Source organism: Vicugna pacos, chromosome 6 (assembly GCF_048564905.1).
Source record: "Vicugna pacos chromosome 6, VicPac4, whole genome shotgun sequence".
Lineage (NCBI taxonomy): Eukaryota > Metazoa > Chordata > Mammalia > Artiodactyla > Camelidae > Vicugna > Vicugna pacos.
The window spans coordinates 19,874,058-19,888,136 of NC_132992.1; the positions used below are offsets into that span (position 1 = coordinate 19,874,058).

The 14,079-nt window shown below is 39.7% G+C and overlaps 1 protein-coding gene and 1 pseudogene across 1 annotated transcript; both read left to right on the top strand.

Moving 5' to 3' along the window:
- The first annotated feature begins 8,857 nt into the window (after nucleotides 1-8,857).
- On the top strand, nucleotides 8,858-9,238 carry LOC102545178 (ATP synthase membrane subunit K, mitochondrial). The gene has a single exon (XM_006201744.4). It carries the CDS (start codon nucleotides 8,941-8,943, stop codon nucleotides 9,115-9,117), a length of 177 nt encoding a protein of 58 aa, XP_006201806.1. The 5' UTR covers nucleotides 8,858-8,940; the 3' UTR covers nucleotides 9,118-9,238.
- A 1,814-nt stretch (nucleotides 9,239-11,052) lies between these two features.
- Nucleotides 11,053-12,061, top strand: LOC102544915 (large ribosomal subunit protein uL3m pseudogene; annotated as a pseudogene).
- Nucleotides 12,062-14,079: the final 2,018 nt, after the last annotated feature.

Sequence of the window (14,079 nt, forward strand, 5' to 3'; positions counted from 1 at the left end):
TGGGGACTCTGAGGAAGCATCCCCTCCCTTGCCTTTTCTAGCTTCTCGAGGCTAGCCGCATTACTTGCCTCGTGGCCCCACATCACATTGCTTTTTCTCCTTCTACTACCACTATTGCACCATCTCTGCTCATCCTCTGATCCTCCAGCCTCCTTCTCGTAAGAACATTGACTCCACCTACATAACCCAGGGTAATCCCCCCCATCTCATGGTCCTTAATTAAACCACATCAGCAAAGTTCCTTTTGCCATGTAAAGTAACTAACGTTCATAGATTCTAGGGAGTTGAAAGTGGATACCTTTAGGGGACCATTATTCAGCCAACAACAGATGTGCAGTTGTGTAATGCACAATTGGGAAGTAACTAGAGAAATTTTTTCAAACCTAATAGAGGAAATGTATCTAAGCTGTACCTTGAAGGACAGATCAATGTAATATGCAGGCAAAAACTAGTAGTCTTCCAACAGGGAAAACACACACACACACACACACCCATAAATAGCAAACATATACTTCAGATTCAAGGACCTCAAGGTGCTGTCTTTTCAGGAAGACGAGAATAATACAGATTAAATGGTTAGTAAAAGAACCTAATAGAGAAAGATGTTATATAATCTTTGCGATCAAAAGAACTTAAAAAGACAAAAGATAACACAAAATGTAGTCATACAGCTCAGGGTCCCACTCCTTCCCATTCAAGACACTTAACTTTTCATGGCCGAAAATTCATTCTACTATGGAGTTTTGCTACTATAATAAAAGTCCTGGTCCTGATCTTCAACTTTTGCAGAATTTGAGAGTCTTTGTATATTCTGCCGAGGAGGTCCTTTGGCTTTCACATTTCATCTTGAATTGGAGGTTAATTGCCCTCAGTATATCGTCATTTTTTCTCCAATGCTTTAATAGCATATGGCAAGAGCCATTTAATTCTACAGTCCTTATATTTATTACTTCCCTAATCATCTCAAAGACCTGAGTTATTACACCTTGCAGTGCATCCCTTCCACTAGAGTCCTATCCCAGCTCACCAGTGAAGCTTGTCAGGCACTATCAACACTCCACCTACAACCATAGATGGGATCCTCATTGCTAGCCAGCCAGTGGGCTGACATTGCCAGGACATCATGGGCACCAACTTTCCCACGTGGGATTCCCCAGGAAACAGATTCTGAGACTGAGGTTTGCATGCAGGAACCTTATAGGAGGGTACTTAAAGGAACAACACCTGTAAGAAAATGAAGAGGGTAGGACTGGGTGGAAGAAGGTGAGCTGAACTGCTTAGGAGATCAGAGGCTTCAGCTGATCCCATGGGGAGTTCTGGAGCCACTAAAGAGCGTTCGAGTTTTCTCACATAGAGGCAAGGGGCTGAACCTTAGTACAACTGTATCAGTCACTGGATGCAGGCGTACCCTGAGAAGAGGTGTAAACTCAGGCAAATTAGCACCCTTCAGCAAGACGCTCGGATGTGTGAGCCATCGGCAGTCAACATACGCAACAGATAGGAGAATTAGGCTTTCTGTCCTGAAGGAGGGATGCGGGCAGCACACAACGGCACCCACTATGGTTAGTTTCTGCTCACACCCTACAGATTCACAAGCCAAGAAAAAAGCAAGATGTACTGAAGCAGTCCAAAGAAGATTAGGTAACTATTCTGGAAGGATCTCCTTCTAAGACAGAAAGTCTGGAGAAATGATGGGTTAATAATGAAAGGATAATTTTGGCACGACAAGGAAGTAAACTGAGGTCATCTGTGACTTCCTTGATGTCCATGATCATACCTTTCCCTGAGTCTCTTCCTATCTATCTGATCACCCTCCAGTTTCCTTCACTGACTCCTTTTCTGCCATCTTCCCCTTCCCCACACTTGTAAAGGTGTGGCCTGTGATTCCTCCTCACCCTCTTCTCACTCTGCACTTTCTTCCTTGTCTATTTCACTTTGTCCCTTAGATCTGGATGACACCCACATCTACATCTCCAGCTCTCACCTCACTTCCAAACTTCTCACTTATGAGTTTCAGAATCTAATCTTCTGCTACCTGCTGGCCATCTCTTCCATCCCACCTCAAATTCAACATGTCCAAAACCAAATTCCTTAATGTAACATTCGTGAGCCATCACAATCTGGTCTCTACCTAGTTGGGCTGTTTCTCCTCTGCATTCAATGGCTTTCTGCCTTTTTTGCTGGTTATTTTCTGGATACAAGTGCATTTTTTGTCATTTGCCTTTACACATACTGTTCCTTCTGCCTGAGATGCCCTATTTATCCTTTTCCATTTGTCAGAATTCAGCTCACTGTCCAAGTCCCAAGTTGCATGTCACCTTATTTAAGAAGTCCTTCCTAAGGCCACAATCAGAATTAATCTCTTCTACCAGGCTTTGTTTATACCTCCAATAAGACAGTTACCATTGTCTACCCTTTATTATAGTTACTGAGTTTGTATTTGTCTCTCTCTCTAGGTTGTAAACTTTCTCAAGCCTTGCACTGTCAAGTTGTTTCACTCATCTTTAGACATTCATTGCCTAGCTCAGTATTTTGCCTATGGTAGGATTTATATTAGTTAGTGTACATATTCAGCTGCTATAACAAAGACCAAAGTAACAGTTTGAAACAAGATAGAAGTGTATCTCTCACACACAGGGGCACAGACTTCTTGTAGCTTATAGCTCGGTCATCACTTGACTGTTGGCCTCACTGGTATGACCCAGAGAACCCCACCAAGTCCACATGTCAGACAGCAGGATGGAAAAGAAGGGTTGGAGAGAGAGGACACATCCTCTCCATGTCATGACCTGGAACTGAGTATACACTTCCACTCAAATTCCATTGAACAGGACTTAGTTGTGGAGAGGCAGGAGATGTTCTTTCACAGAACAGCCACGCACACAGGTAAAACATTGGGATAAAGCAGAGAATGGATGCTGGAAAGCAACTAGCAGTCTTGCCACAGAATCAACCGATGCCTGCTTTAAAAACAATATTATAAAGCATTCACTTCACTCACTAGCAGATTGGGAAAGAGAAAAAAGAAAAAGTAGTCATGTTTGCAACAAGATAGCTGCTGAGTGGGAACGAGAAGAGAAAGAAGAGAATCAGTATACTCTCCTCCTCAGCCAGCATTCCCACCAGATGCCTCTGGCTGGCTGAGGTCCAGCTCTCTCTCAGTAATTTGGCCTTTCCCCCTTCAGCAAAGTCACCTGGGCCTTACAGTGGGATTCACATTGCTGATTTGAGTCAGAAATAAGAAACAATTCAGGATTGTCATAGTCAATAATGATTCCAAGTAACTAGATATCTCATCTATTAAGAGTTATCTCTCGTTCAAATACTATTTGTCCCAAAACTTCCAGAGTAGCTGTTTCTCCTTCTACTTAAGGGAGGAAGAGGATAGGGAATGGGAAGATGGACCAACAGGAAAGACTTATGTAGAAATTGCTAGTCCTCCCTGCTTATCCCATATTCTCTTTATTAATCAAATTTAAAGGCTAGATTTATTAGTGAGGCTAGGGGATGTTCAATGGCCTTTCCATTCTTTCCTTCTTTCTCTCTTCCGTTCTTCCTCCCTTCCTCTTTCTTTCCTTCTTTCTTTCTTCTCTCTCTCCCTCTGTCTTTTTCTTCCTCCTTCCCTCCCTCCCTCTACCTCTATTTTGCTGTAAATAAATTGGTAACTCTCACTGTTACAAAAGTTGTACATATTTCTTAAAACGAGGCATACCCCCAAACTGGAAACAACACAAATGTCCACCAAGAAGAGAACAGACAGACAAATTGGAGTCTCCTCACACAATGGAATACGATGCAACATAAAAAGGATTGCTGGTACACACAATATGGAAAAGCATCAAATTCATTATTATGCTGAACAAAAGCAGGCAGACATAAAACAGTGTATTTCGAATGATTCCATTTACACAAAGCTCTAGAACTAGCAAAATCCACAGTGATAAAAGGCAAAAGAATGGTTGCCCAAGACTGAAGGGAAAGAGGCTGACTCATCAGAGGCACAAGGAAACTTTCTGGCTTTTGTTTTTACTTTACTGTTGTGCAGCCATCACCATCTTCCATCTTCAGAACGCTTTCATTTTCCCCAACTGAAACTCTGTACCCATTAAATACTAACTCCCACCCTCCTCTCCCTAGCCCCTGTCTGTCATTGTGCTATCTATGAATTTGACTACTCCAAGTACCTCACAATTGGAGTCGTAAAATATTTGTCCATTTGTGATTGGCTTATTTCACTTAGTGTAATGTCTTCAAAGGCCATCTTGTGTGATAGCATGTATCTGAATACCCTTCCTTTCTATGGCTAAATAATATTCTATTTCATGTATACACCACATTTTGTTTATCCACTCATCTGTCAATGGACACTTGGATTGCTTCCAACTTTTGGCTATTGTGAATACTACTACTATGAACATGGGTGTACAAGTATTTGTTCAAGTCCCTGCTTTCACTTCTTTTGGGCATATACTCAGAAGAGGAATGGCTGGATCAAACAGTAATTCTATGCTTAATTTTTTGAGGAACTGCCACAGCATTTTTCCATAGCAGATGCACCATTTTACATTCCCACCAGTAATGCACAAAGGATCCAATTTCTCCACACTCTGGCCAACACTTGTTATTTTCTGGTTTTGGCTTTTTTTTATTTATAATAATAGCCATCCTAATGCATGTGAAGTGGTATCTTATTGTGGTTTGTTGTTTTTCTGTTTTTTGTTTTGGAGGGGGAGGTAATTAGGTTTATTTATTTACTTATTTAGTGGAGGTGCTGGGAGTTGAACCCAGGACCTCATGCATGCTAGGTGTGCACTCTACCCCTGAGCTATACCCTTCCTCCTCATTGTGGTTTTGATTTGCATTTATCTAACGATTAATGATGGTGAGCATCTTTTCGTTTGCTTATTGGCTATTTGTATATCTTTGGAGAAATGTCTACTCACTTAAACGAAAGTAACACCTGATGTCCCAAGTGTGGCTATCCAAGTATCTACATCCTGTATCCAAACCCACGAGCAGGCTCTGAATTATTCCTGCATTTTCAGGCCTCTCTGCATTTGCTCATGCAACTCACTCAACCTGAAATACACTTCCCCATCCATCAAAATCTTTCTTTCAAGTCCCAGCTGAAGGGCTCTGGTAAGCTTTCCCAAATCTCCCAATCAGAACAACTGCTTCTCCCCCTTCCCTGTGCTTGTTTCACTCTGTCCCTTGCACTAGAAGCCAAGGCCCTTTGGCCTAGGAATGGAATCTGTTTATTTTATATGTATGCCCTGCTGACACCCTACATAAATCTGATGGACAGATGAATAAATAATTTATAGTCTTCAAATTATAGGAGGCTCCTATAATTTTATAGTGTCTATAGCCTTTTAGGAGACAGATGAAACACAGGAGAAAAGTGTGGTCCATAAATGTGTGCACAGGGCTGTGGGGGTAAGCGAAGCCCAAATGTGGATATGCGAGTTAGAGATTCAAAGTATGTTCATAGGAGGAAACCTGAGAAGCTGGTGGGGAGGTGCTGAGTAGGTATGCTGGTGGGGGTGGTGGAGCAATGTGCGGAGATAAAATAAAAGATCAGGGATGGTTGCTGTGTGAGGAGACTGAAGAGAGCTGTGGGGCAATGAGAAGGCATGACCATACCTGTGAGCAGTCCTGGCCTTGTGAATAAGCAGTGATTTTCATTCCTGTTCCCTGCCCCACTCCAACTCACACACACTTTAGCTTTTTATTATTCTTTCATTCCTTTGGCTCTTAAAGATTTCTTCATAAAATGAAAATATCCCTGAGAGGTATTCAATTCCCATCAATTAACATCTTAATTACCAATTAAGCCAGTATATAAAAGCCATATATTGAGGGAAATAGGGTGTGGTGGTCAGTTCTGTATGTTAACTTGGCTAGACATAGTCCCCAGTTATTTAATCAAACACTAATTTAGGGGCCACAGTGAAGGTATTTTGTAAATGTGAATTAAATCCTTACCAGTTGACTTCAAGAAAGACTCTCCTAGCTATTCCAGTGGGCTTGATTCAATCAGTTAAAGGTTTTAAGAGCAGAACTGAGGTTTCTCTGAAGAATTCCCTCTGTGGATAATAGCTTCTGCTGATGCCCCAGAGTCCCAGCGTGCCCCTCCCGATGGCCTGCCCTCCAGTGTGCCCCTCCCGATGGCCTGCCCTGCCAGTGTACCTTGCCAGCCGCCACAATCATGTAAGCCAATTCCATGCAATAAATCTCTAAATATATCTCCTACTGGTTCTGTTTCTCTGGTTGAAGCCTGACGGAGGATTACGGGCTGGGCAGGGAGAGGGGAGAGGCCTGCATGGAGGAATAAAGGAAGAGGAGCAGGCAGCAAAGGGAGTGTTGACGGGGGAGTTGATTTGATAATTCTGCCCAAAGAAGGCCTTACTGGAGAAAAATAAAAGAAAGGACAGAAAACTCTCAGAGGAGACTGAGAGTCAGAGTAAAGAAAGGTAGACAAGGTGGGGAGACCACACCACAAACTCAGTCTTCTTCAGCAGCTTTGGTTATCGGCAGCAGTGGGGGTAGAGAGGGGATACTGACGTCCTAAAGGAACCTAGTATCTGCAGATTGCATGAGAGCTATTTCTCAGAACAGCACCAGCGCACTTTGGCTTCTTTGTACGTTTCTGTTCTTCCACATAACCACAGTGGCAAATGAGTACCTTTCAAACTAATGCTTCCAGGCTCAATTGCAAAGTCAAATGCACTTGGAAAAAAGAAAAAAGAACAGAGAGGGAACTGGGTTCCTTCTAAACCTAGAGGGTTTCCCCAAACGTTATGACTAATTCTGGCAAATTTCCCAGAAACTAGGTATTCTAAACTAAGTATGTATTTGAATAACTCAAGAGCAAGACTATAAGTTGGAAAAACTATAATGTTTGAATACATACTTAAGTAAGCAAGTTAGTAAAAAGATGGTAATGTATATGAGCACTGAAGGAAAGAAAAAAAGTGACCCTTGACTATAATACAGCATTCAAGGGACTCTAAGAAGGAAGCTACATAGACATGATTTAAAAAAAAAAAAAACAGGAATAAGCAAAAAGTTAGAGATCCAAAACTGGACAGACTTACATACCAATAATTAAAGGAATCAGCAACTGGAGGAGAAATATAAAAAATCAGCAAGTAGGCTAGAATGTTTCACATAGAAATTACATGAAAAAAGTAAGCTGAAATAAATTAGGAAATCTTCATAATAAAAATTTCTTCTGAAAGGAACAAACTACTGATATATATACAATAACATGGGTAAATCTTAAAAACTTTATGCTCAGTGAAAGAAGCCTATACTAAGTAGGTACATACTGTGTGATTCCTTTTACATAAAGTTCTAGAACAGCAAAGACTGATCTATGGTGAAAACTAATCAAAACAGTCGTTAGTTCTAAGGAGTAAGGAAAGGGATTGACTGGAATGGGCAAAAAGGAACTTCTAGAGCAATTATTAGTCATGAAGAAAATATAAGTTCAATGCAAGTTAGAAGTACAATGAATTACTCCAATGGAAAGTATGCACAAGGATTGGTGTATAGATCAATGGAATAGAATTGAGAGTCCAGAAATAAATCCATATATTTGTGGCCAATTGCTTTTCCACAACAGGACCAAGACAGTTCAATGAAAAACTAGCCTTTTCAACCAATGATGCTGGGACATCTGGATAGTCACACACAAAAGAATCAGTTTGGACCCTTACCTCATACCATATACAAAAATTAATTGAAAGTGGATTATAGACCTGTAATGTAAGAGCTAAAGCTTATGAAATACTTAGAAAGAAACATAGGTATAAATATTTGTGATTTTGGATTGGGCAATGATTTCTTAGATATGATACCAAAACAGAAGCAAAAAAGAGAAAAATAAATTGGAGTTCATCAAAATTAAATGAAGGAAAAAAACTGAAAATACCAAATGTTGGTGAGGATGACAGTGATCTCTCATACTTTCCTATGGAAGTATAAAATGGTATAAGCACTTTGGAAAACTGGCAGTTTCTTATCAAGTTAAACATATATCCATCCTGTAATGCAGCAATTCCACTCCTAGGTATTTACCCAAGAGAAATGATGAATATCTACGAATACTCCTATAGAACTGTATTCATGGAGAGCATTGTTGACTCCATAGCCCCAGTGCAAGGAAGTTCTTCAGCAAGATGACAGCAAGAAAGTTCAGGTGGTGCCTGTTCAGGGGCAGAGTTAAAACTAAGGGTTTCTCTTCAGAAATCTGTATTTTTAACTATCAGCCACCAAGAATGGTTAGTAAATCTTTTGAAAAAGACAAATTGCTATTTATTGAGCACTTAGTATACAACAGGCACTGTGCTACATGGTTAATCTTATTTAGGCTCCACAAGAACCCTAGAAGGAATATACCTGTAATATTGTCTTTATTTTATAGATGGAGTAACTAAAGCTTACAGAAGTTAGCAGCTTGCCCATGGTCACCAAAGTAAATACATGATTGTACATGCCATGATTAAAAAGAGTATGTTTGTCTCATTCATCTTTGAGTTTCCCATGTCTAGCACATATTGACTGTATAAATTATTATGATAACTGTATAAATTGCATAAATTGTAGTGAATGATGGACTTGACTGTCTGACCTTAAGAGAACACATGAGTATCTCTATTCTACACTAACTCTAACAGCCCTATTTTTAAGACACAAGTTTGTAATTCAAGGTTTGGTTTTGTTTTACATGTAGACACTACAGAGTTTTAACTTTGACAAGCCAGTGAGATTTCTCTTTCAAAATTCTAACAGGATAGCAGGACCCCTAAAATTAACTTACTGAAAATGAAACAAACAAAAATGTAGTAGGCGGCTTCTTCCGGGTGGGCCGAGGGACAGCTGCGTACACTGAAGGACACAGGCTGCGGAGCTGGTGTCTTTTGGAAGACTGAAATCATGGCAGGTCCAGAAACTGATGCCCAATTCCATTTCACTGGCATCAAAAAATATTTCAACTCTTACACTCTCACAGGGAGAATGAATTGTGTTCTGGCCACGTATGGAAGCATTGCTTTGTTAGTCTTATACTTCAAGTTAAGGTCTAAAAAAACTCCAGCTGTGAAAGCAACATAAACAGATCCTAAACTGTACCTCATTTGTTAAGTTCCCATGCCTGAAGAAGCTAATGTCAGCTCATCGTGTGATACTCAATTTGTACAATAAATTATGAACCTGGAAAAAAAATGTAGTAATTACTTGAAGGCGTCAGTAGTGATTACTGTCCTACTCTATCAGCTGGGTAAATGATGGTCGCAGAGGCATTTAAAATACCCCTACTACCTAAGGTAAGTAATACTAGTTACTGTAACAGATGCAACCTAAAATCTCTAAGTCTTAACCAAATAAAAGTCACTTCTCTTTCACCACACAGCCTGTGGAGGTCAGCAGGTAGCAGGTGCTCTGCTCCACATGGTCAACCAGGGACCCAGGCTCCTTCCATTGCATGTCTGTGCCTTCATATGGACACTCAGTTCTCTCCACTTACCTGACAGTCCAGGAAAGAAAATGAGAGTTACTTATACTTTTTATGGGACAGGCCTGGAAGTGTCACATATTCCTTTGTTTACATTTTATCGGCCATAACTCAGCCAGAAAGCCTCACCTAACTGCAAACTATGTGCCCCAAGAAGAGGACAAGGACATTGACAAAAATGATCAGTCTATGTGGAAACATCCCAAACTGGGAAGAAAAAAATCCTCAAAACCCAACAAAAGAGGGACGTTAAGCCTACTATGACATCTAGAATATGATACAGTTGTTTAAAACAGATCAGGTAACTTGATATAATGACATATCAAATAAAACAAAACTATATAGAAGAAGAAAATAATAGGTATAAATGGATCACAACTAGATAAAACCACATGTATATTTACTGTTAACAGTTAAAAGGGTCGGAATTTTGTAATATCTAAAGTTCAGTTTAATATCTAACGGTTTTTTAATATCAAAACTTATGGGATGTAGCAAAAGCAATACTAAGAGGGAAGTTCATAGTGATAAATGTCTACATTAAAAAAGAAGAAAAAATCTCAAATAATCTAATTTTCACATCAAAGGGCTAGAAGAAGAACAAACGAAACCCAAAGTTAGTAAAAAGGATGTAAATAACAAAAATTCTAGCAGAAATAAGTGAAAAAGAAAACAGAAAAGCAACGGAAGAAAATCAACAAAGCTGAGTAGATTTTTTTTTGAAAAGATAAACAAAATCAACAAATTCTTAGACTAAGTAAGGTAAAAAGAGAGTATTCAAATAAATAAAATCCTAAATTGAAGAAGAGACACACAACTTATGTCATGGAAATAAAAAGGATCATAAAAGACTACTATGAACAATTATACATCAACAAACTGGATAAACTAGAAGAAAGTAGAACTCCTGCACACTGTTGGTAGGAATGCAAAATGGTACAACTGATCTGGAAAACAGTATGGGGTTCCTCAAAAAATTAAAAATAGAACTACCATATGATCCAGCAACCCCGCTTCTGGGTATTTATCTAAAAGAACTGAAATCAAGATCTCAAAAGATATTAGCACTTCTGTTTTCACTGTGGCACTATTTACAAGAGACAAAGAAATAAATGTTCAATGACAGATAAATGGATAAAGAAAATGTGATCATATACATACAATAAAATACTGTTCCACCTTTAAAAGGAAGGGAATTCTGCAATATGCAACAAGATACATGAATCTTGAGGACATCATGCTAAGTGAAATAAGCCAGTCATAGAAAGACAAATACTGCATGATCCCACTTATATCAGGTATCTACAATAGTCAAATTCATATAATCAGAGTGGAATGGTGGTTGCCAGGAACTGGAGGGTGAGGGAAATGGGGAGGTACAGTGGGCTTAATGTTTCAGTTAAGCAAGAGAAATAAGTTCTAATTGGCAGACTGCTGGTTGAACAGCTCCTGGATGTCTGCCCCATGGCAGAGAAGCCCTGAAATGGAGCAGTGGGGCTAGAAGTGTCTCAGGAGGACTCCTCCCCGGCCACTCCATGACTGGCTGGAGGCTGCCGTCACAGACCAGGGCACAGGTACTGGGCATAGGCAAAGGCAGCCTGAGTACTGCTCAAGGCTTGGGGGACAGAACAAATATCTGGCTTTTGGTTAGAAGTCTCCACAGCAAGAGTTGTACTTGGTGGGATGAGCATCTCTGCAAAGAAAATGTTCCATTTGTGAAGCAGTTAGTTTCTGATAAAAATGAAGCCCAGTTAGTTAGTGAACTGCATCCTCTGAAGATGAACCATGGCCTTTGCATCCTTGGGAACCAGGTTCCTCTTGAGTTGGCCTTATCACACTGAAGCATGATGCCTTTATGGACCAAGGATGGTCAAAAGCATATGATCACATTACTTCAGATACAAGACTGTCATATCCTAAAATAAACTCCAAAGAAAAACCATAGTGGAAAATGGCAGCCCTAAGTGTAGGAGGGAAAATGGCATCACATTTCTGTAAAACTACATGTATGTTGGAAATCTACTGAGAACTTGGATTGCTGCCCGGATGGAAAATTAAAACCTTTCATGGAACAGAGAACACTGTGATTAAAGCAGGCAATCCCTGTTATGCTGCTGACTTTCTCCCAGGACAGTATGTGAATGTCACAGCAAAAACTATATCGGTAAAGCTTTTCAAGGCATCGTGAAAAGATGGGAGATTTAAAGGCCAGCCTTCTACTCATGGTCAAACAAAAATCCACAGGAGACCTAGAACAATTTCAACCAGTGATGTCGCCAGAGACCGGCCTGGCACCAAAATGCCTGGACAAATGGGAAGTACAGATAGGACAGCATATGGACTGAAAGTGTAGACACAAAATACAATATCATCTATGAAAATGGACATAACAATTGAGATTCTAAACTGCCTGCCTATAAAGATTTCGGTAAAATTCCATCATCCCCTCTGTATGTTCCTAATGGAGAGGAAGAGAAACAACCAGGAGACTTATATGATAAGAACATGGGTCAGGCCAGCATGCCTTCTATTACATTTGCCTGATCTCACTGGGCATGGCAGAACCTTACATGTTCTTTGGGTTTCGATGAGCCAGAGCAATAAGATAACCAGGATTTATGTTCTCTCTTCTCAACCACAGTGATACCACACTTGTTATCTTTGTCAAAGGTGTAAATATATCACTCATCCTCCAAGTGAATTTTGTTAGAAAAATTCTAACTTAAATCAGTTAAGTAGATTGGATAGGCCAAATTTAGATGGATTGGTGGTTTGTATATTAGCAAACTCTTTGTAATTTGTAGGATTCATTCTTTTTTATTTAATTCCCCAAGCTATCTTAAGGTGTTTATAAATTTAACTTTCTTTATTTAAAAGAAAAATAAGGGGGTGTAGCCAAGATGGTGGAGTAGGAAAACCCTGAGCTCACTCCCTCCCATGGGCACACCAAAATTGTAACTATTTTTAGAGAAACTTTTGACAAACCTGAAGACTAGCAGAAATGATCTCCTACAACTAGGGACATAAAGGAGGAACCACAACGAGACAGGTAGGAGGGACAGACACATGGTCTAGTCAGGACCCATGCCCCAGGTGGGTGACCCACAAATCAGAGGGAAATTACAATTTCAGAGGTTCACCCCGAGGAACAAGGGGGCTGAGCCCAACATCGGGCTCCCCAGGTCGAGGGTCGTGCACTGGCAAGAAGAGTTACCAGAATGTTTGGCTTTGAACCCCAGTGGGGCTTCCTTTCATGGGGCAGGAGAAGGGGGAACTGGACGAAGGCAGTCAAAAGGTACAAACTTCCAGTTAGATGATAAATAAGTACTAGTGGTGTTGTGTATAACATGATAAATGTAATTAACTCTGCTGTATGTTATATATGAAAGTTGTTAAGACAGTAAATCCTGAGAGTTCTCATCCCAAGAAAAAAAATTTTTTTCTATTTCTTTAAACTATGTAAGATGATGTTGTTCACTAAACTTGTGATAATCACTTCATGATGTGTAGGTTAAGTCAAATCATTACACTGTACACTTTAAATTCATCCAGTGCTGTATGTCAATATCTCAATTAAACTGGAAGGAAAAACTAAAATTAAAAAGATGACTAGGTCCTGGAGATCTGCTGTACAACATGGTACCTACAGTCAACAATAGTATATGGGACACTTAAAATTTTGTTTTTAAGATTTAAGAGGGTAAATCTCACACTAAGTGTTCTTTCAACAATAAAATAAGATAGAAAACTAACTGAATTGCCAGAAAGATTCTAAAAAGTGTCAGGGTTAGTCTAGACCCCAAGCTCAGGACTCCGAAGTGTGGGACAGATACCCTGTTACAATCATCAGCTATTGGACTTGGGGATTTAAATCCCACACACTCTTGGTGACATTTGCACAAAACCAAGCAGAGGAAGGAAATCTAACAATATAAAAAGAAACACGAATCAGACTTTTGGTCAGCTCTGGGATGACATTAAGGCACGAGACTGGAGCAATTCAATTCACAAACTTCCCTTTGGGAACAATACTAAGGAGTGGGGGACCGGTGAATTTCCTCCCTGCTAGTCAGTGTAATATCCTGACCCTTGCACATAACACAGTACAGTCACGCTTGGCTCGTCCACAGCAAAAAAAGCAAAGGGAAACACTCAGTATCACTTCAGCTTTGAACCTATAGAATATTCCATACACATTCGTATTCAAAGCATACTCCTTGAAAAAAAATAGTATATGAAAGTATAGAATTTAGAAAAAGGCTTTCTCTCCTCCCCACTATGACATGTGTCCCTATACTTTGCTATCACTTGACATATACCCTCCCAGTTTTGTGTACACATATACACACACACAATATTTGAAATAAATGGTATTATTACAACCGTATCATTCTGCAATTTGTTTTTCTTACTTAAAATTTATATAGATGGACCTCAGTTTTTCTGTAGGCTGCCTAGTGTTGCGTATGACAAAGCAATCACTCATCAATGGGATGCTTTTTATTTTATTTCTTTTTTTGAAACTATTTTTAAAGTGTTTTATTTAGAGAAGTAATACTTGC

What these genes read in the sequence shown, in the direction of transcription:
- LOC102545178 (XM_006201744.4), top strand. Translation starts at nt 8,941, where the DNA reads ATGGCAGGTCCAGAAACTGATGCCCAATTCCATTTCACTGGCATCAAA.